We start from the raw sequence: 12831 nt of genomic DNA, 5'->3' as shown, positions 1-12831 counted from the left end.
AGTTTATAATTGTTTGTTGCCTTAAAGTATACTCATGACATTGTTAAGAAATGTCTTTTTCATTATTGACAAAATAAAAACAAGCCTTTTATAAACTTTACTATTTTCCCTTTAAACGTTTAAAATATTATATTCATATTTCCCTAGAACAATCACAAGAGTCACATTAAAAATCTTTGCCATAAATAAATACTTATGAAATCGGAGAGAAAGGAAAGAAAAAAGTTATTTTAAAATCTACTGTAGGTCAGAAATAAAAGGTTAATGAAAAGGAAGCAAAATTTGTAGAATGAAGGAAGCCATGTTTTGTTTTTTTGTTTGTTTGTTTGTTTTTTATTATACTTTAAGTTCTGGGATACATGTGCAGAACATGCAGGTTTGTTACGTAGTTATACACGTGCCATGGTGGTTTGCTGCACCCATCAACCCGTCATCTACATTAGGTATTTCTCCTAATGCTCTCCCTCCCCTAGCCCCCCACCCCCGACAGGCCCCGGTGTGTGATGTTCCCCTCCCTGTGTCCATGTGTTCTCATTGTTCAACTCCCACTTATGAGTGAGAACATGTGGTGTTTGGTTTTCTGCTCTTGTGTTAGTTTGCTGAGAATGATGGTTTCCAGGGAAGCCATGTTTTAAATAGTCGAGCAACCAGTTAAATACATTTTTATGCTACGAATTTATAAATTTATGTTAGCATCACTTTTCAGTAATAATGTAGCATTCATTATTAGAAAAATATTAGGAGAGCCTGTTCCTTTTAAAATAATAAAGCATTTCTCATTTTCATTTCTACAACATGGGCCAAACTTTTAATAGATGCAGCATATGAATTTCTTTTTCTGCTTCACTTTTTAAATTTCCTTCCTACCTTTACCTCTGGTTGGATGGGAATCTTTCTACAAAAAGTTATGCTCTGAGAGATGACCAATGTTAGGCCCAGAACAATGTTACCTATTTCTTTATCTAATAGGTAGGACTCCAGACAGAAGGAGTGAGTGAGGGCTGAGATAAAGTCTGTGCTGTGTGCCAAGCCACACCTTCAAGTGTGGCTATAGCTACAATCCCGAAGGAAGGGGTGCCCATTTTTTCTTTAACGGCTTATTGAGATATAATTTACATTCCAGAAATTCACCATTTTAAAGTGTGAAATTCAGCGGTTTTTGGTGTATTCATAGAGTTTTGCAACCATCACTAATATCTGATTTTTGGAACATTTCATCATAAAAAATCCGCATGCCTATGCCCATTATAACTCACTCCCCTTTCCCTCCTGCCATTTCCCCAAGCCTCTGACAATCACTAATGAACTTTCTGTCTCTGTGGATTTGCCCATTCTGGACATTTCATATAAATGGAATAATATATGTGGCATTTTGTATCTGGTTTCTTTTACTTAGCATAGTATTTTCAAGATTCATCTATGTTGTAGCATGAATCAGTACTTCATTCCTTTTTATTGCTGATTGATGTTTCATTGCATGAATATGCTGCATTTTGTTTTTCTGCTCATAAGTTGATGGAAATTTGAGTTGTTTCCACTTTTTGACTATTATGAATAATATTGCTATAATCATTTGTCAACATATGTGTTCACTTGTCTTGGGTATACACCTAGGAGTAGAACTGCTGGGTCATATGGTAACTCTATACTTAATCTTTTGAGGAACTTCCACATTGTTTTTCAAAGTGGCTAAAGAAATTTTGCCTGACGACAAATAAATATTTGTTGAAGGTACGATTTACCAACATGGCAAGTAACATAATTGAAATCCTGTCCTACTAGAGATGGTCTGCAATATACAATGATTTCACTTATGATTTTTTGACTTTACAATAGCGCAAAAGCAATGCATATTCAGTAGAAACCATACCCATGCCACCATTCCATTTTTCAGTTTTAGTGCAGTATTTAATAAGTGATATGGATATTCAGCAATTTATTATAAATTAGGCTCTGTGTTAGAAGATTTTGCCCTACTGTAGGCTAACGTAAGTGTTCTGAGCACATTTAAGGAAGGTTAGGCTATGATATTCAGTATTCGGTAGATTAGGTATATTAAATGCATTTTTTACTTAGAATATTTTCAGTTGTGATTGTTTATTGGGTATATTGAGACATAACCCCACCATAAATTGAGAAGCCTCTGTAAAAAAGAAAAAGAAGATAAGAATAGAGGAGAATGGAGAAGAGTGTAAGACTGAGTGAGTGATGAGAGGGTGGGATTGATTCCCATCAGCTGGCCTGTGGTCAATGATTACTCAGCTCTTCCTCTCACTTTGCCTGGGGTGCACTCAAGCTTTGCCTTTAATGTGGCCCTAAACAACAACAACAACAACAATTCCTGCCTAGGAATTAACCAGTGACCATTTGACAGATAATAAATTAGTACATAACGACATATAGGTCAGTTAATGGGGTTGCTAAAAAAAAATAAGACACATGAAGGCAAAATTTTAAAACAAAATGTCATTTTCATTACCATTACAAATATATCAGAGAGCTATCCGTCTCAGTTTTTACTCCAATCTCTATATATGTATGTATAGTTTGAACTGTAGCCAATGACAATAAAGTATTTATCCCAACAGTAGGTACTGTTTAGATACTCTCTGCAACCCAAAATTGTATGTCAGCCTAAACCTGCAACATTAATTTAAATTTCAAATTCCACAAGGGGATATTGAGCACCAATTATGTTGTCCAAACAATATACCAGGTTATGGGGAACAAAAAAATTACTTTAGACCTGGTCTCTGCCTTCAGAAAGCTAATAGAAGTGATAAGTTGGAAAGGGAAAAGCAGCAGTTCAATGCTATTAATATAGGTATGATAATAAACAATGGCAAGATGTACAAGGTGGCTCAGAAAAAGGATGTTTAATTCTGTGGAGTGTTTGGGGTTGGAACTCCAGAAGAGCAGGTCAAGGGAGCAAGAAATTGAGGGTTCGGGTGAATTTGTGATGGGACCAATTAGTGAAGAAAGTGTTCCTGGAAAGGGACTGATAAATTAAAATGATGTCGATCTGTGTAGGAACTAGAAATATACTAAGGTTGAAAAAAAAGCAGTCATAGTAGGGGTGAGAAATGAGAGAAGACAGGAAATTAAGAAGTTACATTGCTAGATGGCTTCTTCTAACATTCCTTGTTGCTGTCCATGGCCACATTCTGGGTCTAAGGATCAGCAAAACATTACTTCTGAGATCCAGAGGATGGCTGCAGGAGAAATCTGCTAAAGAGGAGTTGAGATGAGGTTTAGTAGAACAGAGAACAAGGAACTGTGAAGATACGTTGTTAGGTGACTCTCAAACATGGACTTTGAATTCACTCAGAATGATGGCAAGAGTTGGAGGGGAATAAAGAATCATGAACCGGGTACCAGGAAATTATCTGAAGGTCAGTGCACGATAGCAATAAAATAAGAGTGCAACCAGTTTGTGTAAGTTTCTGAGAAGAGAAGGATCACTGGTAGTATCAGGAGAAGAGAATGCTGATCCACTCCACCAGGCCTCTCAGCACATGGTGATGTGAAAGAAAGAGCAGCCCCTCTACTTGAAGGAGCCACCACGGAGCAGTGTCCTTAGGTCATGTGTCAGCTGTGGTGAGGAGGGGCAGAGATAATTCTGTGAAGGCCCTGAGGTTGTAGAGCTCTAACTTTGTGTGCAATTAGATGAGAGTTTTCTAGGGCAGAGGTTTGGCAGGAGGTTAGCAGTGAGAAAAGCCATTTGGCAGAAAAAGTACTTGGCAAGTTGTGATGGTTAACATATATTCATTGGGTCCTACGATGTGCCAGCCCTGTGCCGGATTTTGGCTTGGTGATGCAGTCATGCACAAATTGGTCTCAGCTCTGCCTTTGTGGAAAGAGAAGGATCTAAATTTGCCTCCCGAGAGTACGTGAATGAGAAGCTTAGAAAGAAATGACTGGCTTCAAGCTTCTCAAAGTGTAGTGTAGTGGATTTCCACTGAGACTAGATTATAAGATTTTTGAAATCCTTATTGAGTTGTAGAAAAGAGTGAGAGACTTAAAAGCTAAGATTTTAATTTGCCTTTGGGTGGTTTAGTTTTTGAATATAAAACCTACCTTCACAATTGTTGAAAGGTAAATATTTTATTTTACTTTCCCTCCTCCAGTGCTTTGAAGCACTAAGAGAGTCAGATGATCTGAATTAGTTTTAGGCAGGCAAGAATGGAGTTTAAATGTCTATTTAAAAAGCCCTTATTGATTATGTTTCTTTGGGCTACACAAATCAGGTTCACATTGTTGGAGCAAAATACTCAGCTATGAGATCCTTGGGCTATATTTTGTTCATCCTTGTATTTCCAGGATCTGAAACATCATAGGCAATTTATAAATATTTGTGGATTAAATAATTTAATCTTACAAAGATTCAGCAAGCAGTTTGGGTAGAGGGTAGGATGTCTAATAGGAGGGCAGAGGTGTCAGGGTGAGAAGGGCAGTCATTAGGGACAACCTCACCGATATAAATTAGAGTCAATATGAATGGAGGTTTCTTCTTGGCCCTTCTCATGTTCAGTGATAGAATGGAAAATAAATGTTCTTACTCTCCTACTTTGGACCTTTCTCTATTAACTGCTGCTCCCTTCACTACCTAAAATAACCAAACTACTCAACTTGGGGAAGGTTCCAGATCATGATGTGACTGGGATATGTTAAGGGTCTGATCAGTTGGAATCATCCTCATTTGGCCAAGGTAGTACCAATGGTGTTTGGGAATTTCCAGTAGACTCAGGGAGGTTGCAGCTCCCATCCATGGAGAATGGAGGATAGAAGATTCACAGTGAATGAAGGCAAATAGGGATGTTGCACTTGTCAAGGTCAAGCAAAGACAGAAACAGTTTTATCTTGATGTACTTAATAAGTGCCAATACCTTAATTTCCTAACTCATTTATTCTGTTACTATGTATCTGTGAATGCAAAGACTGCAAAAATCATTATCAGAAAGACACATATTTCGAGTTATTTTTCCAGTGGCTATGATTCTTTGTAGAAATCAGTGTAGAGAACATATATGCCCATTTTATAGGATTTGAAGCATAATTTTTACTGTTTTCATTCATCAGGGAGGTTAATAGTCGTTATATCTTTTACTTTTCCAACATACAGTTTGTCTTATATATGGCTTTTTTGATGCAAAACCCTTCTTCAGGAACAAAATTCCCTATTATGACATATGAGAAAACATATTCTGTTTCACCTCTGTAATGTTGTGCTTTATGTTCAATTTCCAAGGGCAAAGGTGGCAAAAGATGTCTGGATAATTAAAACCAAAAGAGAAATAAATTAATTGGGCCCCAACTTAGATAATTCCTTCAGTCCTTTCCGCTACTTAGTAAACATATTATAATCAATGTACTATTTCTTAATCATTTTCCACTGTTTAGCTCCAGGCAGAAATGTAGAAAAGACCAAAAATATTTTGGGTGATTTAAATGCTTGAAGTCATGTTCTTCAACTTACTAATGCATAAAAGTCACCTGGGAAACTTGTGAAAATTGTAGATTCCCAAGCTTCATGATGTGACCTAGGAAAATGCATTTTAATAAATAGCCCAGTTGAGTCTGACACAGGTGATCTTGGGCACCATTTTGAGAAATAGGGTTAAGAGAATGTGAATACTTACATGGCCTATGAACCACAAGCAGAAAGCAGGAGAGATCCATTCTCTGGCATGGATTCCACAGTCAATCCATATGGCATTTTTGGCTGTTTGTTCTTTTCCAGAAACCTGCTCAAAGAAACCCCAAAAGTAGCAAAAACAGTAACAATAAGCTTCAGGATAATAACTTTCATTTATATAGTGCTTATATTTAATAGTTTCAGCAAATCTCTGAGATATGCATTGTTCTGCATTTCTTTGAAAATTCTCAAGGGAAATTTAAACACTGGTGATACTCAGTGACATTAGTTAAGGCAGCAAAGCTGGTGTGAATTGAAACTGAAGTTTGAAGCCAGGACTCTTTGATTTAAAACTGTTTTTATCCTCCCACAATTATGCAGTCATGTCAGAGCTGCATGTGGAAGTTTCAAAGAAGAGACCAGAGAACTAATGATTTGGGCTGTGTCTTCATGCTTCATTTAGAGGTAAATGGGTCCTCGGGAGGTGTGGAGACACACCCGGAGCAAAAACTCCCTCAAGATTTTCCTGAGTGCATATTTTTTTTTATGTGGATTATTTCTTTATTTCACACAAAAAGAAGCACACATCTAACCTCTCATGAACTTACCAGCAAATCCAGGGACAGAGGCTTTTTTCCCAGTATGGTGGGCTAACACAAGCTGCTAACTCTGGAATAAGAATCATCAACCTTTTCTCAATAATAGCCTTTGATGTCTTTAGAAGAATTATCAAGAACACCTCCAAAATTAATCATAATGTATTTGCCTTTAAAAGTCAGCTACAACACAGTTTAGGGTGTAGAGCAGTGGTCCCCAACCTTTTTGGCACCAGGGACCAGTTTCATGGAAGACAATTTTTCCATGGATGGGGCAGAGGTGGGGTGGAATCAGTGGTGGGGATGGTTTGGGGATAAAACTGTTCCACCTCAGATCATCAGGCATTAGATTCTCATAAGGAGCATGCAACCTAAATCCTTTGCATGCGCGGTTCACGGTGGGGTTTGTGCTCCTGTGAGAATCTAACGCTGCCACTGATCTGACAGGAAGCATTGCTCAGGCAGTAATGCTTGCTCGCTGGCTATTCATCTCCAGTTGTGTGGCCTCGTTCCTAACAGGCCATGGACTGGTACCTGTCTGCAGCCCAGGGGTTGAGGACCACTGGTATAGAGGGAAGGGAGAAGACTGTTGTAAAATCAAACAAATATGTAGACTTGCAATTCCAAAATAAGAAAAAGAAAGAGTTAGATATTTAGATTGTCATTTGAACCACTCCAGGAGGTTTTTTCCTAACTTGGAGCTAGCAATATTTAACAGGATAGTAAGTGAGAAAGCCCAATGGCATTGGCCACTAATCGTCAAATTGTATAGTCAAAGAGAAATACCTAGCTTAATCTACTCAATGCAAAGAAAATCTTTGCATTACTTTGCATTAGTTACTTTACTTGACCTTTCTAAGTCCTGGGCCAATTTTCTTGGCACTGGTTCTGACACCGAAAAGTTGGCAAAATCCCAGAGACTCACATTATCTGCACATCCTTGATCAAGTAAGAGTAGGACCAAACCATCCAGAATGCATGATTTTTCAACGTGTACAGGTTCCAGATAAGTATGTTCCAAGGACTACACACAACATGGCTGAAAGCAAATGTCATGGGTGGATATGCCATGATACATGGATCCAATCTGATTGACCAACTCAATGACCAAGGGGACCCAACATTTCATATGTCTGCCTTGAGTCTGCACTGTAAGTTCTTGTAAATGACAGATTAAAATTGAGAAGTCCTAACCCAAAGTCTTATCTTTGAATGACTGAAGAGGCTCACCTATCACAATTTAGATAATATTGGGATACTGTGCATAAATTATATGTTACTAAATTAAATGTACATTTTTAGTGACTACATTATTTTCCAGAGCTTTAAAAATTTTTTTTTTTAGGAGAGAGAGGTAGAAAACAGAACTATAGAGTTGTTTCCTAGTTCTGAAAACAATTGGCTGTGGCTATGTTCACTGACCTTTACTAAGGTCAATTTATTCAAGAGAGAAGACATCCAATCCAAGTTAGGTTAATCAATTTCTCTTGCATAATATTTTGCATCTGAAAATAAATAACCAAATGGGTGGCAATTGGAGTAGAAACCATCATAAGAACCCTACTGCAAAGGACTTCAGCCTTGTCCTGCTGTTTGTCCCTCGCTGGGATTTGTTGTCCTGGTCTTACTTTAGTTTCAAAAGCTGTACCAGGAAGTACTAACCAGAGCAAACAGGTAAGAGAAAGAAATAAAAGGCATCTAAATTGGAAGGGAAAAATCAAATTATCCTTGGTTTTACATGACACGATCTTATATTTAGAAAAACCTAGCCTCCACCAAAAAACTGTGTTAGAACTGATAAATTCAGTAAATTGCAGCTTATAAAATCAGCACACAAAATCAGTAGCATTTATATACAACAATAGCAGACAACCTAAAAGAAAAATCAAGAAAGAAATACCATTTACAATGACCAAAAAAAAAAACCTGTAATCTAACCAAAGAAGTGAAAGACCTACAATTAAGATCATAGAACACTGATGAAAGAAACTGAAGAGAACACACAAAAAAATGAAAAGATACCTCATACTCACGGGCTTAAGAATTAATATTGTTAAAATGTCCATACTACCCAATGGAATCTACAGATTCAATGCAATCCCTGTCAATATCAATATACTCTTCATAGAAAGAGAAAAAAACCTCTAAAATTCATATGGAGCCATAAGAGATCTTGAAAATCCAAAGCAATGCTGAACAGAATGAGCAAAGCTGAAGTACTAAAACAGCATGGTACTGGCATAAAAACAGACACATGGACCAATGGATTAGAATACAGAACCCAGAAATAAATCCACAGATCTACAGTTAACTCATTTTCAACAAAGGCACCAAGAACATACATTGGGAAAAGGACAGTCTTGTCAATAAATGGTATTGGGAAAAAATTTATTCATAAAATTCAAACTAAATGCCTATCTCTCACCTTATATATAAAATCAACTAAAAACAGATTAGACTTAAATGTAAGACCTAAAACTATAAAACTACTAGAAGAAAACATTGGGAAAACAATTCAGGACTTTGGTCTCAGCAAAGATTTTTTGGGTAAGATCTCAAAAGCACAGTCAACAGAAGCAAAAATAGATAAAGGGGATTACATCAAACTGAAAATTTGCTTCTGCACAGCAAAGGAAATAACAGCGTGAAAAGAAAAAAATGGGAGAAAATATGTGCAAGCTATCCATCCAACAGGGACTTAATAACCAGAATATATAAGGAATGCAAACAATTCAAAAGGAAAAAAACAAATAATCCAATTTTAAAAATGAGAAAGGAATCTGAACAGACATTTCTCAAAAGAAGACACACAAATGGGCAACAGGTATGTGAAAAAATCCTCAACATCACTAATCATCAGGGAAATGTGAATTAAAACCACAATGCAATGTCATCTCATCCCAGTTAAAATGGCTTTTATCCAAAAGACAGGCAATTACAAATGCTAGAGAGGATGTGGAGAAAGGGGAACCCTTGTACACTGTTGGTAGGAATGTAAATTAGTACAGCCACTATGAAAAACAATGTGGAGGTTCCTCAAAAAACTAAAAATGGAACTACCATATAAGCCAGCAGTCCTACTATTGGGTATGTATCCAAAAGAAAGGAAATCAGTATATCAAAAAGATACCTGCACTCCCATGTTTATTACAGCACCATTCACAATAGTCAAGATATAGAATCAACCTAAGTGTTCTTCAACAGATGAATGGATAAAGAAAATGTGGATGTGGATAAAGAAAATGTGGATATCCATGTGGAAAATGTGGATAACAAATGGAATATTACTCAGGCATTAAAAGGGATAAAATCCTATCATTTGCAGCAACATGCCCTGAAATAAGCTATGCAGGGAAAGACAAATACTACATGTTCTCACTGATATGGGGAATGGAAAACGTTGATCTCATAGAGGTAGAGAGTAGAATGGTGATTACCAGAGGCTGAGAAAGGGGGATAAAGAGAGATTAATTAGTGGGTACAAAATAGATAGAAGGAATAAGTTCTAGTGTGTAGTAGCACAGTAGGGTGACGAGAATCAACAATAATTTATTGTATATTTCAAAATAGCTAGAAGATGAACTTAAAATGTTCCCAACACAAAGAAATGATAAATGTTTGAAGTGATGGATATCCCAAATACCCTGATTTACACATTGTATGCATGTATCAAAACATCACATGTGAGGAGGGAGGGAGAAAAAAAATCACATGTACCCCAGAAACATGTACAATTATTATGTATCAATTTTTAAAAATTAACATCAAAAAGCTGCACCACTTTTTTTAATTTTTAATTTTATTTTTTCAAGTCCCTGTTTTATTTTCTGTTAGTGTTTGTCCCCTAACAGAAATAGTGTTTGTCCACTAACGAAAATAAAACAAGGACTTGAAAAAAATAAACACCACTTCCTTCATTTTATGGAAATGTTAAATGGCTTATCTAATGTCACATAAACAGAAACAGAGTTAATTCTAGAACTGGGATTCATCTAGAACTGAAGCCTTAACCCCCTAGAGACTGTATTTGGAGATAGGGCCTTTAAAGAGGTGATTAAGTTAACATGAGGCCCTTAGGGTGGGTACTAATCCAGACTGACTGGTGTCCTTGTGGGAGGAGATTAGGACATACAGACCAGGACAAGACTGTATTATTAATGGGAAAAATAACCAACCCCTAAATAGCCAGGTATTAAAGTTGAGGAACACTTGTAATGCAAATATTTTCAGAACTCAAAGGAAACAAACTCAAGTTTTAACAAACACGACTGGAGAATTAATCCCTCCCCTCACATTGAAAGATCAACAACTTTCCCCACAACATACCTTTAAAACATAGAGTGGGTACTTCTCAAATGAGGATCCAATGTGGATTTTTGTAAGCATATCAGGATGCCTCTCAGTTATAAATTCTATCCAAGAATAGATCTAGCAAAATGGAAACCAGAGGTTAGTCACGAAGCCAAGTTCAAAGTATTTCCCTGACCAAAGGAAGCAGACAGCTTCTTCAGAGAAAGGAAAACCTCTGTATGTGGAATGCACGAGGACCTAAAGCACTTAGGGCAGGGTGTTTCTTCTGCTGTTTAGGGAAATTAATAAAATTAAAGTTGTGATAAGTGTCAAGGTTTTGAGAAAGAGTGAAAAAGTGCTAAGATACTTATAATGAGGTAGGAAAAGTTAATCTATAAACTGTGGCCCCTGAAAGTTATTTTTAAAGTCATCACATTGAGTCACTGCCCCTGTGTATGAAATTCTTGTTATCATTCATTCAAAAGTTCACTTTTATATGAGACTTTTTTAAAAATGTACTTTTCAAGATGAAGGGAGCCCTGAGCACTGTCTTCATGCAGGATAAATGGAAGCATCATTGTTTCCCACTAAAGACCTGTGCAAGCACAGTGAGATTGGCACAATGATGAGAGGCAAAGGTGGGGACCATCTGGAGGAAAAACAAACAAACTCAATTATCCCCCCAAGAAGTAGTTCGATTCTGGACCTCTCTCTTGGGTGGAAGTCCAGTTGTATTTGAGGTTCTGTCAAGATAATAGGGGAAGGAAAAAGCAAAAAGAAAAGAAAAGAAAAGAAAAAAATTCTGACTTTAGGCTAGCACCCACTTCAAAGCAAGCATTGAATTATTGTCTGGTTTGGGATTGCTGGGATTGAACTGGGTTATGTTTTAATTTGGACCAACTTTCCAGGGTCCATTCTTAAACTCTGATGCCTTCTGAAACAGAAGCAATCAAACCCTGGCTTTATCTCTGGGAACTTTTCTAGAGGTGATTTCAAATAGCAATCCTAGCTGGTAAAAACTGGAGCACCATTTATCCTTGGGTTCTCTGAGATCACATAACCAGCATGAGTGGTAGGTGTGAGTGGTTGTCCCCATGCTGAGAATTAAGGGCTCCTGCCCACCTGCCACCAAGTACCAACCCTGTCAGTGTCTGGGGTGTCAGAAATGTAACCATTAGCAATTTCCTAATTGAATCTCCATTTCCTGTGTTACTCTTCTAGGCATAAATACATCTGAGAAAGCTACCACAAAAAAATAATTTATGCATTGATACTTCAGTAGATTTCCTCTAACAGGAGAGGCTGTATAATATGAAGGCAGTTTAACCAACAGACTTTATTCATTTCTCAAACTAAGCTGGGGTAATAATGTAACATCCTTTGAAGAACTCTTTTCTCTCGCCATTTCTTCTAAGAAGTAATTGTTGGCCATTTGTTTCTTTCTCCCTACACTGGATCATTTAAGATCTCCTGGTGTGAGTCAATGACAAAATAACCTCTGCTGCCCACCAGGCCATCTTGTAGGGAGGGCTGATCAAGAGACCACCGATCAAAGGGAAAGAAGCACTTAGAGGAATATTCTGAGAGCAAAATGGTTATGGTTCCTATGAACCTCTTAGAAAATAATAGGGGCGGGGGTGCTGAGAGAAGCACAAGACGTTTTCTATAATGTCATAGTTAAGGAGTAGATGTTGTACCCCTTTCTCCAATTCGTGTGTTGAATCCCTAACTCCCAGTAGGTTAGAAAGTGACTGTATTTGGAGATAGGGCCTTTAAAGAGATGATCAAGTCAACATGAGGCCCTTAAAGTGGGCACGAATCCAATCTGACTGGTGTCCTTATATGAAGAGGAGATTAAGATATACAGAGAGAGACCAGGGATGCATGTGCACAAACAAAAGGTCATATGAGGCTGGGCGTGGTGGCTCACGCCTGTAATGCTAGAACTTTGGGAGGCCAAGGCGAGCAGATCACTTGAGCTCAGGAATTCAATTCCAGCATGGTGAAATCCCATCTCTACTAAAAATACAAAAAATTAGCTGGGCGTCGTCGTATGCGCCTCTAGTCCCAGCTAATCTGGAGGCTGAGGCAGGAGAATTGCTTGAACCTAAGAGGTGCAGGTTGCAGTGAGCCAAAATCGTGCTGTCGCACTCCAGCCTGGGTGACAGAGAGAAACTCTGTCTCAAAAAAAAAAAAAAAAAAAAGGAAAGAAAAGGCATATGAGGAAGAACACTGTGAGATGGCAACTACCTACAAGCTGAGGAAAGAGGCCTCAGTAGAAACCAAACCTACTGACACCTTGATCTTCTA

General features: G+C 37.6%; 1 protein-coding gene and 1 long non-coding RNA gene across 5 annotated transcripts in view; one reads left to right on the top strand and one right to left on the bottom strand.

Annotated features, from left to right (window-relative positions):
* Positions 1–12831, bottom strand: part of CPB2 (carboxypeptidase B2) — a 51838-nt gene that overhangs the window by 15015 nt on the left and 23992 nt on the right. Inside the window, exons 5-6 of the mRNA XM_004054478.4 lie at positions 10558–10659; positions 5640–5744 (exon numbers count right to left, since the gene is read on the bottom strand). Of these exons, the coding sequence (XP_004054526.1) occupies positions 5640–5744; positions 10558–10659 (207 nt within the window). The remainder of the gene's footprint in view (positions 1–5639; positions 5745–10557; positions 10660–12831) is intronic.
* Positions 1–12831, top strand: part of LOC109029432 (uncharacterized) — a 48602-nt gene that overhangs the window by 15430 nt on the left and 20341 nt on the right. The window lies entirely within an intron of this gene.

Source organism: Gorilla gorilla, chromosome 14 (genome assembly GCF_029281585.2).
Source record: "Gorilla gorilla gorilla isolate KB3781 chromosome 14, NHGRI_mGorGor1-v2.1_pri, whole genome shotgun sequence".
NCBI lineage: Eukaryota > Metazoa > Chordata > Mammalia > Primates > Hominidae > Gorilla > Gorilla gorilla.
The sequence above is the reverse complement of the archived record's forward strand: the minus strand, read 5'-3'. Positions and strand labels throughout refer to the sequence as shown.